The sequence below is a fragment of the Opisthocomus hoazin genome, chromosome 13, assembly GCF_030867145.1.
Source record: "Opisthocomus hoazin isolate bOpiHoa1 chromosome 13, bOpiHoa1.hap1, whole genome shotgun sequence".
Taxonomy (NCBI): Eukaryota; Metazoa; Chordata; class Aves; order Opisthocomiformes; family Opisthocomidae; genus Opisthocomus; species Opisthocomus hoazin.
In genome coordinates, this window is record NC_134426.1 from 22594315 (window position 1) to 22619452 (window position 25138).

The following is a 25138-nucleotide window of genomic DNA, read 5'->3' on the forward strand; positions in this document are numbered from 1 at the left end:
AGAGACAAGGACTGAGGGTGGGCAATGGGGAGCTCTACGACTACCGATACGACAGGGACAAACATGGAGGTGCCGTTGAGGCTTCCAGAAACATAGAAGGTCCTCAGTGCTGGCTGCTGTCATTTCACTAGCAAGGCTGGTAGGGGAATCAGAAGAAGATGTTGGGATCCCCAAGCCCGGGCTAAAGACGTAGCAGAGGCCAAACTACTCTAGCCACCAGCACAGAAGAGGGAAGTTGGGAGCACGTTCATTTAGGTGCATCTCTCCCACTCTGACATACCTGACGATCGGAAGGTCCAATATTCGTCATCATCAAAATGAGTGTCTCCTGCTGTGTGATGGTCTCCGGGGAAGAAAGCATGTGCCACTGTCCCACCTGGCCCATCAAAGGGATAGCCGTCGTTGTGATCTGCCTTGGAGAAATCTATCTGGATGTCAGCGTTGTTACCTGCCACTTCATGGAAATTCAGCGGGGTAATGTCGCTCCAGACCTTCAGGGCATAGTACATCAGGGCTCGGACTGTGTCGTGGCCCAGGTGAGACTCTTTCGGGAAGGTGCGAACTCTGAAACAAAGAGGGTAAACAAGAGGATAAGTCAGTAGCACAAAAGATCTTCTCTGAGGACCACCAAAAAGGACTGTGAAGGTGCCTGGTGCATTGCAGAGCCCGCTGAGTCCTTCAGAGCTCTTAGCACACCCCCAAAGTGTGCCTACATGCTTTTTAGATGTGTATTTAAGTCTCTGAATCACATCAGTTCCAGAGCTATGAGGATTTCAGAGACTGAGTTTGAGTCCTCTGCAAATACCGAGCCAATCTTGCCCTCCAGAGTGTGAAACATCCCCCAGGGGTGAAACACCACCAGGATTTGAATCCCGATACCTCCTGGTCCTGCTGCACCAGGTGCCAGCCAGCCTCAGAGCCACGCTTCACGCACAACCTGCTGTTCATGCCCAGGACTGCCACCCCTGCCCAGCTCTGGAAATGCCAGTCCCCTGAGTCCCTTTCCAGAGCTTGCCCGTTTCTTTTTTACAAGCTCTCCTTCAGGTCTATCAGCAATTGTTTTCTCACTGCTTGTTTGTTCCAAGTGCAACCCAAATATACAAAGATTATTGACTTCTGAAGCCTTTGCACCACACAGGACCATAAGTTTTCCTGCAACAAACAGCAGATCATTCCTCATTCTTATTACACACACAGAGAAAACCAGTACAGATTTGCTGCCTCTGTATATTTCCCAGCGTGTCTGCTGGAGGTGTAAAATACAGTCTGAAACCAGTACACTGCCAGCAGTCTCCAAGACTGCAATCCATCACATGGAGGAAGAGGAAAAGATGCATTTTATGTAAATCACATTCAAAATGCCTCCAGCCTAATGCCTGCAGGAGACAGGCTGTCTGATGGAGCACTGTAGTTGAGAAGCTCTTGCCTTGCTGCTTGGTAGAAAAAGCATTGGGGAGCGGGGCTTGCAACACTACTGCACACATCACAGGGCTGCGATGGTTGCTCTGGACCAGCACGGCATCCCTTGGTCCCCAGCTCTGGAAGAGAAGCCCGGTGGGACGAGCCGTGTGCTGGCATTCGCCCTGCAGCTGCGTGACTCAAACCTCCCTTTTGGTCTGAGCTGAGAATGAAAAAAAGTCAATGTTTCCTGTATAACCAAACCTTGAAAAAGAATTCCTAATATTGTTGATTTAATAGAGGAGGTGAAAAGACAAAGATGCAACAAGGCACCTTGGCTTCTAAAAGAGTATGTTTAGATAATCTGTCATTGACAATTTTGACAAAAATAAACACGCTCCAGGAGAACGTACTGTTGACGGAGTAATTATTGACAAAAAACAATTCTGCCGGAAAATTTCTGGCCAGCTCTACCCTGGTAATAACAGATAACTTTATTTCTTGTGTACCAGCACACCAACCAAAGCGTTCATGAAATATTCATGGCTTGACAGATTTTTAAAGGCTGAAACAACAATTATGGTCATCTCACATGCCCTGCCGCATACTATAGCTGGGAGAGCATCGCTCGGTGTCACACCATTCCCCAGCACCGATGTGAAGTAATGACCGGGCTAAACCTCTGGAGGCAATAACGTGTGTCAGAAAGGGATGTCACATCACTGGAGCTCTTCCTACAAGTAGTAATTTGGGTACTGGGAGACACCACGGATCAGTGAAGGAGTGCAGGAACAACTTGCTGACAGAGATCGGATGCTCTTGCTTTCCCAAATACTTGCATATATCCCATGCCCTCAGAGACATGAAGTCCAAGGTCGGTACCACCTCCTGCCCTGGGCGAAACTAGCAAGGGTTAAATCCTGGACAGAACAAAACCAGAAGCAGAACAAGCAGAAATCTCACCGACAGTTTCTCTGCAGAGCTTGGGAACCCCATCTTAGAGATGGTGGGAATGAGATGGGTGGATCAGGTAAAACACACTACAACCAGATGAGCACGTATCCCTCATATCTATACCTTTGCTATCCCTAAACTATTCTGGGCAAAGAAAGATCTTAACTACTAAACCAAATGAGTTAGCATACAGGTAGCATCAGATAAACATAGGACTTTGAACAAAATGCACTTGTAAAGAAGACAGCACAGAGGTACAAACAGTATGAGCACAGGATTAGAAAAGACAAATTTTGAGGCAATTTTTAGTTTATAGAAGAGACCGTGGCTGGATGTAAACCTCTACAGTACCAAAAAATGCCACCTGGTTTGCAGATATTCATTAACGAGATGCCTTCATCTTCCACAACACTCCTCTCGGTTTAGGTAAACCCTTTGCTGCTTTAATCTCTACTGAACAAGTCATGATGCACGTAAAACACATGCTTAGTCCAGGAATTATGACCTGTCTCTAAGATCCTGGTGCCTAGGGCATGGACTCAGATTCGGGGACATGATCTGCTCTAACCTCCTCAAGCCCTCTTGACAGCATTAGCTGCTTTGCTTTTCTTTCCCTCCCTTTCCAGCTGTAAAATGAGGATAATAAATCTGATCTCCCTTGTAAAAGGACGGTAGATGAAAAGCCCTGTCCAAAGAGACAAACATTATTAACATTCATCCCAACCCCTGACTCCAGAAACATTAGATTATGGCAGAAACACTATCAATACTTCTTTTGCTTCATATAAAAGGTCCTGCATCTCTGAGCTGACCCACATTTTATTAACATGCTGCAGGTGTAAGTGAAAAATCCCCCATCCTTCATTCATTACCACTGTTATTTTTGAAGAGAATCCCATCAGGGTGTTTCAATTCAGCATCTGATTGATTGCTGGAGCTCTGCTAATTGTTTTCAGTGAGATTAGGAGAAGCCTATTATGCCAATAGGATGTTCGTCAGTGTTGCGTTAGCCAGTTCCACTGAAAAGGAGGCACATTTCTAACATGAGGCAGATGCACACAGGACTAAATAAGCTTCCTCCCAACTTGATTATTATTATTATTTGTAGTAAATAGTGCTTAGGTACCCAGCAGACAGCATCACTCCTTCTTGGATGTTAATCCCTCCTGAGACTCCCCAAACAGAGCTCCAATTATGGGCAAAGGCCTGATGAGAGTAATTGGAGAGAAACCTCTCTCCTCCAGACAGCCCCTGCTAAGCCACCGGGAAGGTGATGAGGCCTGGGCTGCTCAGTCGCCCTCGGTCACCTCACCAGCATGGCCCCAAGCCCTCTGCAAAGCCCCGCGCGGGGACACCCCGAGGAGCATCTGTCCCCGTGGCGGATGGGCCTGCGCAATGCAACATCAGCCACGCCGCTTCAAACGGCGGCTGCCGAGCAGTTGGTGGTTGTAAGCACCGCAACTGGGTGCTGAGGAGAACATCTCTGCTCTGCTTGAAGGGGTCACCCAGGCGGCAGCACTGCCACGCAAGCAAATGAAAGCTGACTTTCACCCAGCTGCTGCCAGTCCTGCATGCGTCCCCTGGGTCCCCTCCTTTGCTTGTCCCACCCCAAAGAGATTTTGGGTCCAAGCTGGTTAATAGGTAGAGGCCAGAGAGGGCTGATCTGACTCTGTCCACTAAGGAGGGGCACCTGCACCAATGGTTATTTTGATTTCTGGGTACCTTTTCGGTTTTTGTCCTCCCAAAGACATAAGTGAAAGAGTATTAGTGATGTATGAGAAATCAATTTCTGGTTAATGAAAGCAGTCCTTCACCTTCTGCAGCCCTGAAACCACAGAGAAATAAAATAAATGCTGAGAACTACCAAACACAGCAGGCTAAGGATTGCCTGATAAACCCAAATTGATTTTTGTGTCAGGGGGAGGGGGGGGAAGAAGGGACAGTTGAAAGGGTGGGTGCTGGCTGCCGTGGCAAAAGGCGCTTTCCCAGCCACCCGCAGCCACCCGTGGCACGGCAGCCCCGATCCAGCACTCCCCCAGCACTGCCGCGACACCCCAACGCCGCGAGAGGAAAGCAGTGGGGCCGTTTGCACCCTCCATTGCATTTCTCCCAGCACTTTGCAAAAATTACTGAACATTTTGGGGTGACAATCCTTCTCCTGCCCTCTAGAGACACACAAGTCTCCGCAATGGGGGCCGGCACGGGAGGTAATCCATCGTGGGGAGAAGAGGTGGGGGAAAGCCAATTTCACAGCTGGTTTCTGGGGCTGCGAGAGGAGCAGCTGCTCCGGGGACTGCTCCCAGAGCGGGGCCGCCGCGCTCCACCGCCCGCCGCAGCCATCGTGCCCCTGCAGTGCTGCCTGCGCGGGCAGCAGATGCCAACGTGGCAGCTGCCTGTACTCTGCTCCAGCCGCGCGGGGCTGTTCCTGCAAGGGTCCCACAGGCCTGCGATGGGCGCGTTATGACAGCCCTAAAGCAGCTTCGCACTGGGGAGGGGGGAGACATGCCTGTACCCCCATGGGCATCCATCACCCCCAGGCAACCGGGGGCACAGCTGTCCGCAACCAGCTGGGCCTGGGCTGGGAGGTCCCCACAGTGGGATGCCACCGACCAGAGGAGGAAGGTGGGAGGATCAGGTCCATCATGGAGATGGGAGCGTGGTATGGGGGTTACCCCGGCTGCCCACCTTTACCCAGCGGTACCTGTGCACCCACCGCCCCTCCATGCCTCCACATCTCCGCTCCGGCGGTGGCACACCTCCGCTGCGGGTGGGCTCAGGAGGCTCGCAGCGATGGTGGGCAGCGACTGACACACTTCACCGCTCCCCTGCCGCTGGCGCTTGCTCCAGCTCCGGCACCCTGTGTCCTGAGCATCGCAGTTTCAAAGACTGCACCTTTGATGAAGTGGCACCAGGGACTCATCCTTAACTAAAGACGGATGGAAGTCAGCTCGGCTCGGCACTAGGCTGAGATTTCAGCAAGAAAAAAAATGGGAAATTTAGAAAGCTGAGCTTCAGCGGCTTCCCCCTGCCCCAGGGAGTGCAAAGCACCACGACTGCGAGGAGACAGCAGGCGCCCGGGAAGAGACAGAGACGCCAGCTGCGAACTCCCCTTCTGTGGGACAGAACCAGCAGCAATAAAGCAAAATAAGAAAACACAGAGCCAGGCTAGCAAGATGAGGGGCCCGGGGAGCTCCTGGCGCCGAGGCCGGCAGATGGCACCCACAGCCCAGCCTGGGCCCCTGCCTTCGCCCGGTCCCTGCGCACGGAAGGGCGGAATCCGGCAGAAAGGACGTCCCTGCCATGCGACAGCCTGGAAACTTTCCCTGGAGATCAGGCACAGAAGACTGTGTGCGGCTGAGGTCGTGCCAGGCTGCTCTGGGGCCATACTAGGATGCTCCAGGTACCGTACCGAACCAGGATGCTCTGAGGCAGTATCGGGATGCTGTACCGTACCGTACCGATGCAGCCTCTATTGTTTTGCTCTCTGAGCCCTCCAGTCCCACAGGCTGACCGTACTCAAGGGTAAAAAGAACCCTGAGCAACCTGCATGCCTATAAAATCTCATTTGCCAGACACTGCCTCCTCTACCAGCGCGGATGCCTATCCCGAGATCACCCTTTCACACAGCTTTCTTACCTGTTTATTCCAGCCTTGCACTTGCTCAGGTTTTTCTTCAATTTTTAAATGCATGCCATAATAGAATGGGGTTTTGTTTTCTTTTTTTAATATCTCCAATCAATGTGTAAAAGGTAAGAATATAAAACTTTATCGGCAGATTTTCACAGCAGTTTCAAAAAACCTCCTTTAATCTCAAGTGTTGGATGTAAATACATTGGAGTTCCTATAACGCTATAGCTTTCTGGCTGGCTTATGCAACCTCCAGTTATAAAATACAGCCCTTTCTTGAACAAAAGCCAAGATCTTGGAAAGGACCAAAGAATAAAAAGCAGAAATGAGTTTGTCAGGAGATGGAATTTTTATATCGTACGTATAACACCGCCTCAGACATAAACCCCTTTTTATGACAATCTTCGCCGCAGCATCACGGCTTCCGAGGGGGTGGGAGGCAGGGGGTACCCTAGAGCTGCATCCACCAGAGCAGCCCAACCCGGTTTCACAGAATCACAGAATGGTAGGGGTTGGAAGGGACTTCTGTGGGTCATCTAGTCCAACCCCCCTGCCGAAGCAGGGTCCAGCCTGGGACTGCAGACACTGGCGGCACGGTCAGAGTCCTGGTGGTACCCGCAGCACCGGGCTCCTGACCGCGACCGCCCGGCCACAGTGCCTACCCCACTGTGGGATGCAGATTGGGTTTGTGCAGCCCAGCTTTGCTTGGAGGAGCGGCCAAGGTTCAGGCTGTGAACAAGCCATGCCCCCTGCACTGGCTCTGGCAGCTTGTGGGACATCGGGACAGGTTTGTTTGGTTCACCCCAAGGGAATTTTTTTCTCTCTGAAAACTGAAGTTTATTCCTCTTAACCATGAGTTCAGGGCTGGTTGACAGGGGGACAGGCTGAGCTTTTATAACACTGGTCACTTCACTGCAACAAGCCATCTATGAGCCAAAATTGTTTCTTACTGAAGTTAATGGCTGAATTATCTTAATCTTTTCTGAAAATAAAAATAAAAGATGTGTTGGAACATGGACCAAATCCCTGGTAAGGCCAGAGTTTCAGCACATGTCAACAGTGACAGCCAAGTTGAGATTTGTTACTGCAGTGGGAGGTGGATTCACCCTAAGGACAACATCAGGATCACAGAGAAAGTTATTATTAATAAGGAGATCTCTCCATAGCATCCACATGCGTTTTCAGGATACTATGAACACCTCACGATGCTCACCTTCCTTGGAGGAACAATCACTGCAGCACATTGTCATAGAGGGAGAAAAAATGAGTCCCACAAACCACAAGTCTTGGTGGGACAGGGGTCAGCTTGTTTGCCAACCCTGACCTGCAGCATGACTGCAGGGTATCTGGAAGTTGGACCTGAACTTCTGCGTGTCACAGGTTCACAGTGACCCACATGTGTCGCTCCCTGACATTAAGAGACAAACACGTCCCTGTGGCACGGACTAGGAGAAAAATAGGTGACTCCGTTACCCAGAAAATGCTCCCAACCCTTGGGCTCAGGTGAGGCAAGAGAAGATGCCCTATCTGTGCCAAGCCAAGGTGGCAACTGCTCGAGAGAGTGCAAAGACCCAATGAACTCAAGAGAAATGATGCTCTAACCATTGCAACGCAGCAAAAAGCTCCCAGTGAATCCACCGGCCAAACCCGCACCATCACCTGCTGGCAGCCGAGCTCGTCTGAGAAGTCAAGGCTGGGATCGGAAGGAGAAGCGTTTAAATCAATAGCCTGTGGGTTCCTGGGAGCACGGAGGGACATATTTCAACACATCTCCCAGAAACTGATCACAAAGCCATATTTAGCCCAAGTCTGCTTGGGATCAGCCCTTCGCTGCAAGATTTCAGTAGTGGAGGGTGAATTCACAGAATCACAGAATGGTCGGGGTTGTAAGGGACCTCTGTGGGTCATCTAGTCCAACCCCCCTGCCGAATCAGGGTCACCTACAGCAGGCTGCACAGGACCTTGTCCAGGCGGGTCTTGAGTATCTCCAGAGCAGGAGACTCCACAACCTCCCTGAGCAGCCTGTTCCAGGGCTCCGTCACCCTCAGAGTGAAAATTCCTACCTCCAAGACAAATTCCTTTTGCTCCACTTGGTGACAGCCTGCGCGAATCGCTTCCTCCTGGTCTCTGCCGCAGCGAGGTCAGGCAGAGAGCAGCGAGGGGTCTTCATCAGCTCCAGCGTGGCTTCGTCTAGGGTTAGAAACAAAAGAATAGAAATCATGGGAATGGTGGGTTAAGAAATCCCAGGGGGTCAGGGAGACGGGCAGGGAAGTGCTGAGGATGCAGCAGCGGAGTGAAAGGCAGTGCCTGGGAGCTGTTGGGGCATAATCCCGGACCCAGCATCAACCGTGGTGCCACCCACGGGGTGCTGAGCTCCCTCCACACCACGGTTGCACCCACCAATGGCTGCAGTTACTGCTGAAAGCCAATTTCTTCAAAGCACCCACCAGCTGGGGCTGCCAGGAGGTCAGGGGAGATGACACCCCACGGCCGGGGGTTAGGCAAGAGTTCTGCTGTCAGCCTCCATGGACAGCTTCACTGATTTCAGGAGAAAATGCAGCGGGTTACCTCCTGCATGACTTTACAGATCTCAAAAGCTTCTGTGGCCAGCTTTGATTACATTTTAAAACATAAATTTTAAATTGTTCTGGTTTATTGTCTGTTGCTGAATTTCCCATTATTCCCCCAGCAAAGCAGAGAAACATTCGTATGTAAATAAACTCTATCTGTTCAGCTAGGAGCTCATTTGGAAAATGTTTATTTTGCTTCTTATTTATTTTTAAAACTGAATGAAAGCTTAAAGCTCCTATTCTCATCTGCTGAAAGGCAGACAAGTTGTTCATTCACCCATTTTCCATGCTGGCTTTACCTCTTTACTTAAAGATTTTGTTTTCAGATGCAAACCCATGTCCATGACCTGCCGAGGGCGGCCCCCCAGGCCTGTTTCAAACACCCCCTCCAAAAATGAAAATGCATTCGAAAGGGCATCCTTGCTCCCAGGCTTCCTGCAGCTTGTAGTAAGGTAGAAAAGAAATAATTGCACGTGCTTAAGTAAGAGTGGAGAGGGAAAGTCCCAACAATGGGACGCGGCCAGCGGCTGCTTTGGCGGCAGCTGCTCCAGGGGACTGGTGGAGGACTGCCTAGGGCACCGGCATGGATGGAGACTGGCCTGCTAATTAGCAACTTCTTGCTAATTCTGTCCGGAGCAGCGGAAGTGAGCTGGCCACGCGGCGGGAGGTCGTGGCCGTGCATCGGGGAGGGGAGGAGAGCAGACAGGCACCCTTCTGAGGGCTGGGATAATGCTGGCTTTCTCCTTCCCTCAATGAGGACATTGAGAGGAACAACCCCGGCCATGCCAGAGGACCTTGTGTGGCTTCGGCCTGGCCTTGGACTGCTCCCTCCCAAGCAGATGCGGCCGCCATGTCAGGCAGACACCCGCTGCCCTGTCCTGCCAGTCACCGGAGCCACTGGGGACGGGCTCTCAGCTGGCCGGGGGTGACTGGGAGGTGCCAAGGAGACCCCCACCAGCTCCACAGGCACCTCGTGGCTCCACGCGTCATGGGCGTGTGGCGTGACGCAGCACCATCCTCCTCCCTCCCCTTGCTGCACCCCGGTGGTGAAGAAAACAGAATATCCACATGCACACATTGGGAGGCTTTAATCAGGATTTTTGTTCAACTCAATGGGATGCTGCAATTAAGGCTCTGAACAGGACAACCTATCAGCCTTAGCTTCTCTGTCTTCTTTTTCTTGCCTTCCCCCCCCCCCCTTTTTTTTTGAACACAACAGGAATTATTTTAAGCTATTTTAAGCACGATGGGAACCCCAAGGGTGTGTGAGTCTGGTGAAATAATTGCTTGCCTCATGTTCCTGAAAGCACAAGGCAACAAAGCACCTGAGCCATGTAATTACTCTTGCAGCTGCAAACTGGGCCGTATGTTACGCCCGCGTGAGCTTTTCCTGGAGGTGATGCTACTCCACAACTCAGCGCCAAGTCCCTTCTCCTCCCCGGATCCACAGGGAGCCATCCCTGCATCCCTCGGCACCAGAAAGAGGAGGGATCGTGGGCCACTGACCTAGGACCCCCGTCGCCTCGAGCCCCCCAAACCGTTGCATGGCAGTGATGGCCTTGGTGAGCTCCTCCTGCGTCTGTAGTTGTCCTGTGATGGGGTCCGGAGGAGGCAGATACCCAAATTTCGTCAGCCAGTCCTGTGTAACAAGGAGAAGGGAGAGGAATGAGAAAAGGAAAGGAAGGAAAAATAATCGCTGGGAAAGATGGTCCGAAGGTCCCACCCGTTCCGCTTGGAAATCCTTTTCCCATTTATGTGTTTATACGCAATTTCCCCATCGAACTGCGTGGTCCCCGCTAACAAATGGGCGCGTCAGGACGGATCTGTACACATCACTTCAGTAATGGGATCCAGCGACCTTCACGCATTCCAAGGGTGACATCTAATTTTCCCACCCGGCTGCAGACCATCTTTGATGGCAGCAGCAGCAGCGGAGCCCCAGCCCGAGGTTCACACCAGTGCCTTTGGTTCTCCTCTCAGACACTGGGAGCTCTTACTGGAAAATTGTTGCAGGGCTGAACGCAGCGAGGGGAGGAAAATTGCCTGTTGCGAGGGCCAGGCAATGTCACCTCCCTTGGGACCTCACTTCCAGTGAGAGCCCATGGGGGGGTCTTGGGGAGGGTCCCTGAGTCCAACAGAGGGAGCTCGCTGACCTCCAGCCAAGGTTGCAGAGCAGCTGGGTTTTGCCCAACTTTCTCGTGGTCAGACCTTTCTGACCATATGTGCTGGGCTTTAAACTTTCTGCTGTCCCCCACAGGCACCACAGTAAGGTCACATCTTCCCAGGAGGGGTGAGAGGAGGGGACCTTTTCTCCTTCCTGCCAGCACGGGGAACACCTCCAAGGCCAAGTGCCTTTTGCAAGTCCCACCACATCTCCACACCAGTGCCAGGGCTGTACCCGCTCTCCCAGGTCCCTTCAGCCACTGCTGCAATGCCACCAACCTGCTGCAACATTAATTGTCCCACTGTGACCTCCTGCTGCTTTCCAGTCCATGCATGGCTGGGGTGGTCAAGCTTTGGGATGACAGTGCTTTAAGGACGCAGACAGCCTGGGAGAGGCTCCCTTCACCTGGTGGAGAAGAGCTGGGACACCAGGACATCCCTGTGGTCCAAGTCACCTCAATACATCCTGAAGGCGTGAAGGTGGCTTGTTTTGCCTTGACCTTCATGACTTCAGGATTTTGAATGGAAACAAACCCAACCATGAAGTCTCCAACCCCACCCCGAGCCATGCAGTCATTCAAGACCTGGGGTGGATGACTTCAGCGCTGACACAAACCTGAGCCCTACAGAGAAAAATGCCATGGAGACAGAACACGCCAAGCCGCTTCTGCAGAGGCCACAGCAGGACCTCATCTTGGTCCCTTCCCACCAGTTCCCAGGCAACACAAGTACTGCAGCTGTGTAGTCTCTGCTTCCACAAAGCAAAATGCCATCCCAGCGAGACCCGGTGATTTCCCAGTGGTGCCATTGCCCTCCAGCCATGACAGGGAGGGGTACGGGGACAAGGAACAGAAGAAAATCCTGTGACAGACTTCCTCTAAAATTTGCCCAATGCCAGAAAGTCATTCCTGGTGACTGACGGCCCTCATCAATTAGAAAAAAAACACGATATAAATGGATTTTTTAAAAAGCAGTCTAAGAAAATCCCATTGATAATGGTAACAAGTTTCTCAACTTCCGATTATTTGTTCAAGGTGAAAAATCAGCAGAGTCACGCTCATCCCAGCAGCAACAGAAATGCCAGGACTGGCTGAACGGTGGAGCCAAAACCTCAGTCACCTGCAGCCCCTGACAGGACTGACTGGTTTCTTTAACAGGAGAAATAAATGGCTTTTCTTTCTGTACCCTCCTCTCCAACATTTCCACATGCCCTGGTTTAACTATCACTCCACCAGTTGCCTTAAAACATTTAGAGCCAGGCGTGGTATCTCTTCCACCAGACCGCAGCAGAGACCTGTGAAACACCCGCACATCCCCCTTTGCCAAAGCCTAAGCACACACGGCCACGTGCCAGCGATCCCCCTGCCACGGGCGCCTTGTTAAAACCAAGAGAGCTGTTTGACAGGAATTTGTCTTTCAAAGGACAATGCATCTTTATGAAGATCTTCCTTTTTTCAGCCTAAAACTGATGAAAAAAATGTCATAAATCTCCTTCTTGCAACTGCTTTTTAAATGTCTGGGGAATTATCTTTCCAAATCCTTCTTACCTTCCTTCTTGCCCCTCTCCCCTGCCTCAGCAGAAGGATCAGCAAAGAATAATACCACCGCATGCAGGGAATGCCATAAACACCCACCCTCGATTTTCTTTATCGATATCAAAGGAATATTGATCTATTGAGCCTCTTGAAGACTGATGTTGATCTAGGCTCCCACCGCAGTCAATATGCCACAAATCTATTGCAATCAGATTAGTGCCAAAGGTCGGTATCTGCTTATTGCTACAACCTGAATGTCTCGGAGCTCAGTGGCACCTGCAGCAGCCACCCCAAATGCCACAGCATCCCCAGCCCTCCTCCAGCAAGCCCAATTAAACGATTTCATGCTTACAGAGCTTTACAACAGATCTCCCCACCCGTGGTGCGGCTCTCCACTGGGGAATGTGGTCCTTGTGCCGGGTTTCTCACCGGCAATTCACTTCCCTCCTCACCCTCCTGCGCAGTTGCCTTATTTTAGCAGGGTGATGTGTTATTACAGCCAGAGAAAGCAGCTTATTTGGTCATTTCTTGTTGCTTAATGCAACTCCACCAGCCACCAACTTGCTAGGAGCACCTTAGCATCGTCGCAGCCTTCCCTCGCCGTCAGGGTAAAGGAGGCAAGGCCAAGTGCTCTCTCCTCTTCTCCCTGCTGCTGTTTGTCCCTTTGCATAGCAAAACCACTTGTGACAGAAATTAGAGATACAATTCGCCCTTGATTGGTCATGAGAAATCAGCTGTGACACAGAGCTCGGCAGCCAGCCCATCAATTGCCGGGGATGGTGGGGTTTAATTTGGTTTCTTCCCTGGCCGTGGAGACAGTGTCATTTATCCTCTAACGACAGCAGAGCCGATGCTACGCCGGAGATGTACATAACTCGGCTTTGCTCAGGCCCTCCTGGAGATGGATGTGGCCACAAAGGCCAGGGAAAACAAAGGCACGGTGAGGTCCAGCACAGGTCCTGCTGCTCTGGCTGCAGCCAGGGCAAGATCTTCGCTCTTTCTTAACCCAAAGGGACAGAAAACACACAAACACAACTGGACACCCCAGAGCAAATGGGGGGCTCCCCAGAGAAAAGATGGAAAGCACGGGCAGATATCACAAGTCCTTCACCTGATCTACCTTTCAAGCACCAATTTTCCTGCATGGGATTTTTCATCTAGACCATCATGTTTATCCTGCCTTACTCAGGTTCTCCATAATTTTATAGACCTCTGTGATATCGCTCTCATTCATCTCTTTTCCAGCATACAGGTTCTGGCCGATTTCCTCTCTCCTTGTAAGCAAAGCTGATGCATAATATTGAACTTTCACATTCTGCCCTTGCTGTGGAAGAAAATTTCATTAGGGAAAATGCAACAGGACTAGTAGATGAGAAAGACCAGCAGGAATCGTCTGACTAATTATCTGTGTGCCCTGTGAAAGCTTTTCAGATATTTTCTTGTCCTTATTTAGGACAAAAGCTAAACTTCTAAACTTCCATAAATGAAAAATATGAAAACATTTTCCACTGAGATAACTTCAACATGTTCCCTTCTTATTTTCACTATTTTTTAAATAAAAAAATTTTTTTTCAAATTCTCGTTAGCTTAAAATACTTAAATGAAATAGTGACTTGGGCTGAATGCTAAAATTCTTTGAACATATTTTTTGCCTGAGTTGGCACGATAAAACCTTTTCCTTAAAAGTGTGCTGCACTAAATGAATTGACCTAATCCCTTGAGAAGATTCAACTTCAGCATCTCCTTATTTTAAAAGGAAAAAAACTGCTTCAACCAAAAAGTTCAGATTGAGATAATGTCTGACCATCTTCCAGCTCCGAGATAAGCTGGGAATGAGCGTGGCTGCACTACATGACTCAGGCTGTGGCCTGGATTATCTACCTTGGTCTGGGGCTCATGGGATCCCAGCTCAGTTTTTGTGGGAATCGTGTTTCTGGCCCCTAATTCCTCAGCTATATAATACTCATAATGGTATTTTCTGGTCTCCCATCTACTGGTCCTGTCTGCTCACACTGGGAACTCTGGGGGAGTGCATCCCCTGCTCTGCTTCACCCCAGCCGTGGGGGGCTGCTGGGCCGGATCAGCCAACGCGTTTCACTACCATCGCCAAAAGTGGACCTACACCATGGACTTCTCCTCTGGTGCTGGGAGCTGCCAAAGATGGGGCTGGGGGAAGATGGAGGAATTGAGCCAAGTCCACGCTGAATCTTCTGATCCAGCTCCACCACTGAGCAATACAGAATGAAAAGCTTCCCCTTGTGCTCAGGAGAGAAAGAAAAAAGAAAGAAGGAAGAACTGCATGTCTGATGAAAGTGTCCAAAGGCACCATCCGTCTGCATCTCCCCTCCTCCACACCAGATAAACACAGCTGCCAGCAAGAGCCCTCATGCTGCTCAGGGCTGAGCAGAAGCACATTGTACTGCTTAAAAACCACAGCTGGTATGTTTACTGTGAAAGCACTGTCCCTGCGTAGGGCTGGAGACCCACCCTGCCCCACGTGGGATGGTGGGATTTGTGCCACGTCTGAGGCAGTGGGGAAAAACCATCGCAACTCATTCACCTCTCAGGACCGAGGCGCCAGGAACGGAGGCTCCCTGGGTGCTGCCCGTGCCCCATCCCCTGCGGTCTCACGGGACCAGCCACCCTAGACAGCACAACTCAAGAAATGAAGAAAAAAAAAATTCCCTCCCATGTAGCCCTACAATCTTTAAATGGTTTGATTTTACCCTTCCCATTCTACCGCGGGTGGTACCAAATAAAAGATGTTTTAAAGCAGTTGCTTCCAAGCACGGTTCTCCTTTGAAAAGGGACTGCGTTAATGGTGACACAGCAGCGTTGTTCCTCCATGGAGCTGCTCCGTGTGCGTGTTTGGAGACAGATTGCTCACTTAGTTGGCTAAAAATAAGCTGTATTGTTTTTTCTTGTCTGGGTTCCTACATTGCTGTGGCATAGTATAATGGGGAAAAGCCTGCTTCTTGCCCTAAAAAATGGTTAACAATCTAAAACTGCAGAATTTTTTTGCATGTATTTCTTTTTTTTTACTTTTGGAGAAGGCACCAAGTTAAGAAAAATGCTAATTAAGTCCTCCTCTCCTCTGCCAACAAGCCCTGCTTCAATTTAATATTTTTTTCACTCCTTAACCCACTTGAATGGAATACCAGGGAGCGATGCCGCTGTGGCAGCAGCCAAGGACTGGGACTCTCCTGCGCCAAGCGATGACCCAGAGCAAAACACTGGCTTCAGCAGCAGTGAAGCCTCTGGTATCACTTATGCAGAGATAATTTTCAGCTAAAAGTAGCGATTTCATTTCTTTCATCTACCCACTTCCTTTGTATCAATACCCTTTTGTCCTAGAACCTACTTACCTTCTTCATTATAAAATAGATGTAGATATTGTCCCTCTTTTATGGAAGATTTATGAGCTCTGTAAGTTTGCTTTTACAAATATTAATATTATATAAGCTGATGGGCTTATTCAACTGCCAGAGGGAAAAAAGAAAAAGACTCCGTCAGCAAGTTTTCTCCCTGATGATTTTCTTTTAAGGGTCGTAGGTTGGCATTTACAAGAAGACAAACTAGTTCAGGGTAACAAGAAGAGGATAAACAGGATAAACAGCAAACCAGAAATCAGGATAAGCAGAAAAACTCTACTCGAGCCAGTTCCGTGCTGCTCCCTGCTCTTGTATTATTATGATGACCCATATTAAGCTTAGCCCCCCAGAAAATCAGGGTTGTTTTTTTTTTTTTTTCTTAAGGTTGCATAAACATACAGGGGAAAAACCAGCTGTAATCCTGCAGAGTTTGTAACACTCCCTCTGCTCAGGGATGTTGTTCTACCCGACACGTTGCCAAGTGGAGAGCAGAGCAGAGAACTACCCAGCTCCTCTGCAGACCCCCAGACCTGCCCCATCCCCATCTCATCAATGCTGGAGGCAGAAGCTGGGTTTAAACTCTCGCCCCTGTTGACAGGGGTGCGAGCAGCACCCACAGCGCTCTGCCTAAGGGCTGTTGGCTCTGACACCTGTGGGCACCGGCGCTGCTCCAGACGCCTCTTTGCAGCGAGAAGCCGCGCTCGCAGTGACTTACAACACATCTCCAGACACTCTTTGGACGTGCAACATGCATGGAGAGGATGCTGGTATATCCCAATTTCCGAATTTTCAGGGTAGTCCAAGGCTTGTGCAGAAGCATGTTTTTTCCACTCAAAAGATCCCTTTCATTAATATTCCTTGAAAAGCTTTGCCAAACTGCACCTTTGCTCATTAATCAAGCTACCAGTCGCTTTCATTCATTTAAAAAGGCTACTGTCACGGCTCAGAGGTGAAACCCTTACCCTGACCTGAATGTGGCCCTTGGCTTTCCGGCGGGGGCAGCCCCGATGAGGTCCCTCCCTGCTGTCCCCAATGGCCCCGGCTGCAGCAGGAGCATAAAACACCCCAGCGCTCATCTCCACCGCTCATCTCCTGCCGTCCACGCCAGATAACTGCAGAGAAACAGGCTTTGTTTTTGTAGGGTCACCCTGGGGAGAGAGGAATTTGAAAGTTCCCTCTCCTGCTGGAAGTCCCTTTATACCCCGGGTGCAGTCACGCTTTGCGCTTCGCACACGCAGGGGAAGAAAATCCAAACACGGTATTCAACAAAATTAATGACCCAGATTACTAAAATAAAGCTACAACTCAAACACCCGGAACTAATTTCCAAATTACACTTCACTTTATCTCTGTAGCTACCATTAAATAGGGTGGAAGCTTTTAAAATTAAAAAAAAAAAAAACAAAAATAAAACAAAAAAACACCTCCATCACAAACTAGATTAAAGGGAAATTGCTTTTGGCTGCTTGAGTTTTTCTTCCAAGTTTTCGCAGGTTTACAGTATTCAAATTTTTACAGTCATTTTCCTGAGATCAAAGAACCCCAGGAACAACACCCATTAATTAGAGCAATGCATATGGTGCTGCAATACTCCAAGGAGCGCGCTCCTGCGATGTAACAGCCTTCGGGCCACGCAAAGCCAATAATTTTCTTCCAAAGGTTGCCACGCACCTCTCTAATGAGCTATCGCATGCACACAATCAGCTGATTAATTCATTAGGAGAAAACACTGCAGTTTGGATAAGAACCAGGAGTTTGGTTGCCGCCACCACTGAACCGCGGGATGGGTTTCATTAGCTCACACCCGAGAAGTCGCTGGAATCCAAACAGCTATCTAATTTGAGTGAACGCTGCGCACAGAATCCAGGGTAGAAGTTAATGCAGCTGCTGATGACATCCTCTCCCTCCCCCTTGCCTTAAATGTTCAATTAGGTTAACAACAGTGGCATTGAGAGAGGCCACAGCCTTCAAGTCCTGAAGACAGAAGGTCCCTTGGCAAGGGACAGAGCACACCGCTTGATAACACTGGACCTAGGACTTCCAGGTCATTGAAGATCCAGCTGAGAGAGCACCTCTGCTCCGGCACGGCTCACTACCCATCCAGCAACTGGATGCCAACTTGGCTGCCTGCAGGTCTTGTTGGACATGATCAGCTCTTGCCTGTAGTCTCAAACGCTCGTTTGCAGGACTCTGCTGACATTACCGCTCTCCTGGGCGTCAGGGGATGACGTTCTCCACCAGGCGAGGTGGGCACAGAAGAAAGCTGTTGTGATTTGGAAGCAAACTTCATCCACTCTGCGGTAGATGTTACACAAAGTGTAAACATCTCTTTGGTTGGATGGATACCAAGAGCCTTCCCAGAAACACAGAGTTAATCAAGAGATGTTGTAGAAGCAGAAGGAAATTCTCTGCAGACCACAGAAACAGCGTTTTCAACCTCTTTGAACTGAAGATCAAAGAATCAATTCCCACCCATAGAAGGCAGGCAGAACAGCACAGCGCAGCACAATGTTTACTACAGCTAGTTTAGGGTTTTTTTCAGAGTAAGAAAAAGTGACAAAACATATAAACAAGGTACAGTTTATTCCATATTTTCAACATAAGTGTGTATTTTTCTTGGTGGAGATTTAATATACCAGGGCTTCAGGGAGGCCTTCAATCACTGGAGAGTTTCCAGCACATCCTGAAAATTTCCACTCGAAGGCAATGAACAATGCAAAAAATTTGTGTCTAATTGAAACGCCACATGACAATCAAAAAGGAGTTTCAATGGGAATAGTTTTTTGTTTTAAAATCAGCCCTAGTTTTGCATAATGCTGCCTGTCGCAGTGAAGCATCCTTTGTCATCAGTGAGTTATTTAGGAAGGAGAAGAAGAAAGTCCTGGCGTGTAATAGTCTGTTGAACTGTGACGGCGAGTTAGGTAAATGACTGAATTAGCATTCTTTTATACGGCTGCAAAAATAGCTGTAAACCACGTAACTCATCACTTAGCATGGTTTATGAAAATAACCCTGCTCCTTTCGTGCAGGCATATTTGGCAGCTGTTTGTGGCAGGCGGGGGAGGCTCTGCCCTGGCAGCACCGTGTCCCAGTGATGGATGCCACCGGTCGGATACCGTGCTGAACAGCAAACTTGGGACTTCGGCTCTCCCTGAATACACCCAACCCTGCTCACTACAAAGGAAAATGCCAGTGCTTGCATTGAAAATTAAAATGTGACAAGTTTTAGTCCTCTGGTGGGCCCAGAGGCCAAGAGCATCACCAGAGGATCTAAACAACCCCAATACTCTATCCCATTGAGAAGCATGATGAGTAATTGCCATTGCAACTTATGGCACAAATATCAGCAGCAGAGTTTGGATGTGCTTTAAAATCCACTTTGGAACATCTGTGCTGCTCGTCCCCGGGCTGTGCACAGCTTCGCCTGCGTCATGGAGCATGGTGGCTGTGGGGTTAATTCACAGGCTCGCTCCAGCTTCATTTACACAGGATGAACCAGACTACGGCCGCAAACGATGAGTCCGGGTAGGATGGACAGTGGCTAAGCAGGGTAGAGGAAAAAGTCCAGCTGCAGTGTGGGAGATAGAGCAACTGGAACCCATAAGACCTACCACCCACCGCTCTTGAAGTGGCTGCAGACGATGATCTGCAGCGTTCACAGCTCACACAAACCCCCAGGACAGACGTTCCTCCCGGATGCCAGCTCCCCTCCGTGCTGGAGCCTGGCAGTCAGCGGGCACCCAGAGCCAGGGAGCACATCCCCTCGGCACCTCCTTCCCCCCCAGCATCACCCACGGGTGTGCTCTGAGCACACCTGCAGGAACAGCTGCATCAAATCTAACCTCAGATCGGCTGTGACGGGGTTAAATTAAATGTCACCAGACACAGTTCTTACAGCATTTGTAAGCCCCGGAGAACTCTCCTCCCCATGTACCCGGCCACTGTCCACACGTAGCCAGGGAAGAGGTTTCCCTGCTCAATGCAGCGCAATAAATCATGGTGAGAGGTTGCCTCATCCCTGAAATTACATCCTCTCTGTATGAAGAAAAATCAGAGCCAAGCCTTCGCAAACTCAAGGTTTTCTGGGCGCAGGACATGGGAATGTCCATGGTTTCCTGGATGATTTTGCAAAAGGCTCGTTGGAGTCCAAAGCTGCCGGGGGGCTGCTGTGAGCAGAGCCAGCTGGACTGTGCTCCTCAGGAAACATCTGCTGGAGATGGACGGAGGGAACAGGGTGTGCCTTGACCCTCCTCTCCCCATGCTCCTCCACCTTGTCTCATCCACACAGGAGGAGGGTGAGCAGGGAGGGCAGCTGCTGTGTCCCTTGCCCAAGTGGAATCCCTCATCAGGAGGATCCCCGACTGCTCTCCACCATGGGAGCTGGGACGCCTGGCCCGCACGCTGTGAGGAGGCTCTGCAAGATGCACTCTCTGGGGGTCTGGTTCATCTCAGCACACAGATGTTCAGACATTAAAATCTCTGAGCCTCCCGAGTATCCAACATGAGGCTGTTGACATCACCCAAAGAGACTGTGCAGAGATCTTGCAAATGCTCCCGCCTTCCAGTTGGATTGGGACCAAGATGAGCAAGAAAATGATGAATTCTTTTAAAAGAAGTACAAATTGCTCTTTACCAAAGTGAGAATACACAGCAAGGTTCTCCTAGGGGGTGACTTCGGAGGTCCTGGTTTTGCTTAATGAGCCTGTCCATCTCATTGGACCCGAACGGCACGTTTGCTCACAGTACGTAGGGAAAGTCAATGACGCATCGAGAACACAACGGCGTTAATCTATATTCTCTCCTGGTCTCAGCGAGATGAGCTCCTGCTCTTTCGGTTTCAGTCATTAAACAAACCACGTCTGGTAGCTAACTGAACAGACCGCTATACATCAAAACAAATCTCTCGCTAACTCCATTTATTGAATCTTTTATTAGGACAGTGTCGTCTCCGTGATGGACTCCAGAGTTGACTTTCTCTCTGCAGCATGACCAGTAACACCACAGTTGCCTTGGCCCATCCATGTCTTCACTCACAGCTCTCAGTCTTCACCCCAGAGTCGAACCTCTGGTATGGCTTAACTGTTTCCCCATTTACAGCAGCCAACAACATTTTACCTTGATAAATCAGCTCAGCTGCAGTTCCCTCCTCCACTCATTAGCTCAGAGATCAGTGGCTTCCTTCCTCCCCCTTGTAGCATCATGCTTCCCTTCAGCTAGGTAGGCTTGGTTTGCAAGATAACCTCGGGACAGACTGCCTGTTTAAATATGCTCTCAGCGTGGCTCAATATCCTGTTCAGGAGACTGCAGAAATTCTCTAGTCCTCCGCAGACTGGGAATTCAAACGCTGTTATCACCGTGCTCTGTGCTAGGACTAGTCCAAGGGCTGCTAACAACAGTCGCAGTCCCTGTATTTACCTCAGCAGCGTTTATATCGGGTCTTAGCTGCATCTTCCCATTTAGTTTTTAGCAATGAAAATACTGTGACGTTAAGAAATCTGTAAATCAGAAGCTGTGCTGGGGTGTGAAATAGAGCATCCATTTGGGAGACAATTAAGCCCCACTTACGTCTCCTGTCACTGGATCTATGTGACTACAGGAACAACACAATTACTACCTGGTTGGCTTTGCTGCTTCCCCAAATCTTCTTAAAACAGCAGTATCACAATGAGCTTTTCTTGTTGACAGGCTGTTTCTATTAGCTGTACAAGCGTCTTGAACAATTATTGACGCTGTGGGCGACTGGCAAGCAGAAAAAAAGAAGCCTACTGTTCACGAGCAAAGCTATTAAATCAAAGGAAGCAATAATATCACAATTTTCAGGTGACCAGCCCTCAGGTGCAAACACGAGAAATTCTGCAGAAGTACTTCAAGAGCACCCCACAGGCTCCCCAAACTGGAAGAAATTACCCACTGAACAGCGGCAGGTAAAAAAAACTAAAGGAGCCCTGCATCACCGCAAGCCCTGCATCACCGCTAAGTGTTGGACAATTTGCAAAACATGACAAAATTTCTTTAATTATTGAAACAAACTGGCTAAAATGAATAATTTAACCTGCTCCGACTAGTCTAGGGCATTTTCCTGTGGCTACCAGGATGACTCCGCTTTCAGCGAGAGCTGGTTTGAATCACGACCTGGGACCAAAGCAGTTCTGCAGAAAACAACCAGAACAAAGCAGAAACCAGACAAAACCACAGATTATACTCCTCCCCAGAGGGATTCCAATTATACAGTACCTGACTTTGGCAAACGAGCTGAACCATGCAACGCAGAACTTGCTTTTACCAGCACTCCCCTTGCCCCAAATGCTAATTTAAATAATGATAAAACTGCACCTCAACGCACAATGTTATTTCTTCAGGCGTTACAAGCCATACCAGATTATGCAGCACTACTTGTGTATGTACCAGACCACCGCGGCTGGACTATCCATTCCCTCCTTTGCTGCTATCGGGAGCATTTTCATAGCTCAGGAACCTCACACAGGTCCTGTTATACCAGTGGGGAAACTGGGGCAGGGGCAGTAAAAGGAGGTGAGCGCTGGGTTGCTGGCAGCAGCACATAACCGTGCTTTGCGGACAGTGGCTGTTCCCACGCTGCCTGGCCCTGGGATGCGGGCACCCGGTGGATGGAAGGGCAAGAGGACTGTCATGTAGGTCCTGCCCAGGTAGTTCAGAGGAAAACGAGATCCAAACCCCGCATCCCACTTGCAGTAACAACAACTTCCATATCCCCAGCACTCATCACGGGGTGGCTTTGGAAACATCCCCAGAAGGTCCCACCAGCTTTGGAGTATTTCACAACAAGGGGTTGGCCAGTTGGCTCCAAACCTGGAAATGTCCCTGGCTGAAATTTTACCAACAATTTGCCCATTTGGAAAATCTTCCATTTTGCTTGAATCTTCCAGTTTTCCAGACCCCGCTGTGCTTGGGGCAGCTCAGGACTATGTACTGGAGGGAGAGGGAAGCCGCATGCCAGCTGCGGGCTGCTCAGCAGCCCGGCAGGCTGCAGCACTGGAGTTTCATTGAGAATAGGCATTTCGGGTGCTCAGGATCATCTCCAGGCTCCTGTAAGTGGGGTTGAAGCCAGGAGACTTCAGGGAAGCACCAAGGAAAGGGGCTCCTCATTCTGCACAGTGTCCCCCAAAACCAAGGCTTGGCATGGGGGACCGGGCTTGGCTGAGCATCGCCTGTGCACAACCATGTCCCTAATTAGGAGCCCTCATTCCCAGCTCTCACTGGAAGCAGCAAGAAGCCTCGGAGGTGCCTGCAGTGACTGATGGTACCGGCCGCGGCAGTCACTCAGTCAGAGGTGATGCTTTATGTGCTGGCTGCAGATAATAAATAATATCTGGGTGGCTTTCAACGTTCCCTTGAAGAACACGGTGCAAAGTGGAGGTGTTGTGACTCATGTCTGACGGGACAGGGGACTTGGTAGCCATGCACCGAAGGACGGACTGTCCTGACGTAGCCCCACGCAGCTTCAAACAACCCCTTCAGGAGCTGGGTCCCCCGGGGGCACCGGCATCCCTGGGACATCTGCCAGGCCCCCCAACCCCAGGTTTCTGCAGGGTGACTCGGTGCCATGTGCCCACGGCCACAGGGTCACCCTGCTGCTGCTGTCTTCTCCTCACCAGGCTGCAGACCTTGAAACCCTGCGTTATTTTTCACGTAGGCTTGGATGGGTCGGAGGGGAGCGGCACCCCAAAGCCGTTAGGCAGGGACCAGCCTTTCCCCTGCATGATGGCCATCCGTGCAACCACACAGATCCAACCCTGATCTTAATTACAGCAGCATGTCTTCACTCGCTGTGGTCCTGATCACACAACGTGGGATGTGCAAATTAAAGCCAGTGCCTGTGATTTTACACATCAAAAGCCACTCCGGGCTTGTGATAAGTGAGCCCGCTCTCCCCACCACCCTCCAGCCTGAGTCTCTGCACGTCCCTTCCCAGCGCGGCTGGGCACAGGCACATTTATGCACAGAGATCATCTCTCCCCCACTGGGCGGCAAATGATGAAATAAAAAGATTATAAAACTTACATATTTGAAAAAGCTCTAATGGGAAAAAATCCCCAATCTTCTGTGGCCTCTGCATGGCGTTGATACAGCTTGACACAGCTGGAGACATCCTTCACCTTTCTACACATAAACAGCCAGGCTTTGTATACCTATTAGATCTATTTGCAGTGCAGACAGATATTGAGATTAAGGGGTTTCAGCTTCCCAGCCACATACCCCATGCTGAGCGCCAGGTAAAAGGATCCCATATAACCACCCCAGCTACCATTGGGTTCCTCAACCCTCAGCCACGCTTTCCGGCCCTCGAGGTTGCTTTGCCTCTCACACCATAACCTTATAGCATAAGCAATAAAGGAAGACGGACATATTTATCTTGTGGAATCATCACTAAAGGTACGTTTACCCCCTGTGACAGCTGTGGGTGTTAGTGGCAATGGCAAGACGAGGCAGATGGCTCCTGTTACGGGCAGCCACTGCTCTGTGCTCACAAGATTTATGTAGAAATTCATCCCCTGGTCCCCCTTCCTGAGACCGATTCCAGCAGCAGTGACACAGACTAACTTTTGGTATCAATAAAACTCATTAAATGGAGAGGTCTCACATTCCTACATAAGCAGAATATGAAATGCAGAGAAACTCCTGGAACAGACCATCCTGCACAGCAGAGCATAAAATCCATCTGGTAAATTGGATACATTTAATCACACCAGGTTTGTTTTGTCCTTTTTTTTTTTTTGTTAAAGGCCCATATATTTTGACGGCTTCAGCTTCACGACACAAACTCTGTCAATGTATTTGATTGAAAATGTCAAAGTGACCATCTGTATCACATCATGAGCAGAGTTGCTCTCCTTGCAACACCAGGACGGCTCTTCATCAGGAGCAGGGACATGCCCCGGCATGCTGAGCGGGCTGCCGTTCTCTTCGGACGTATATATCAAGTACCATTTGTTAACTATATGGAAGCCAATCGTCCAGGCCTGCTGTCTCCTGCCCTAAATACCATGAGAACAATTTCATCTCCTGCTGAACCTTGCGCAGGAAGGTAATCGGCATCATCCTGCAACTGCAGAGTAGATATAGGTACTGCCAGCTGGATGAGACAGACTGCCCACAGTTTGCCGACACATCTATTTCCGAAGCTCACAAAGCTGGGCAATACCCCAGAAGGAGCCAAATGCCTTCCCACGGGGAGGAGGAGCTGTGCGCAGCCACATCTGCAGCACCCTGGACCTCAAGGACATGAAGCGGTGATGGCCAAAGGCCAACAAAACCTACCAGAAGATAGGACATATGTGTCCTTGGAGGGACTAAGGCAAAACACCAGGTTCTGCTGACTGCGGTGCTCAGGGTTTTGCCTTGACCACACAAGGAGCTTGCTCAGAAACACAGGTGATGAGTTTATTTTTCATAAAGAGCAGGGTGAATCCTTGTTCCTGCTTATCAACATGTCAATTCTTCCTGCTTTCCTTGGGAAAGAAAGAATGCTGCTATGCTCAAA

The 25138-nt window shown here is 49.8% G+C and overlaps 1 protein-coding gene across 1 annotated transcript in view; it reads right to left on the bottom strand.

The window, feature by feature from the left end:
• MMP17 (matrix metallopeptidase 17) overlaps positions 1–25138 on the bottom strand; it is a 69686-nt gene that overhangs the window by 16561 nt on the left and 27987 nt on the right. Inside the window, exons 2-4 of the mRNA XM_075434661.1 lie at positions 10056–10188; positions 8043–8169; positions 281–564 (exon numbers count right to left, since the gene is read on the bottom strand). Coding sequence (XP_075290776.1) covers positions 281–564; positions 8043–8169; positions 10056–10188 — 544 coding nt within the window. The remainder of the gene's footprint in view (positions 1–280; positions 565–8042; positions 8170–10055; positions 10189–25138) is intronic.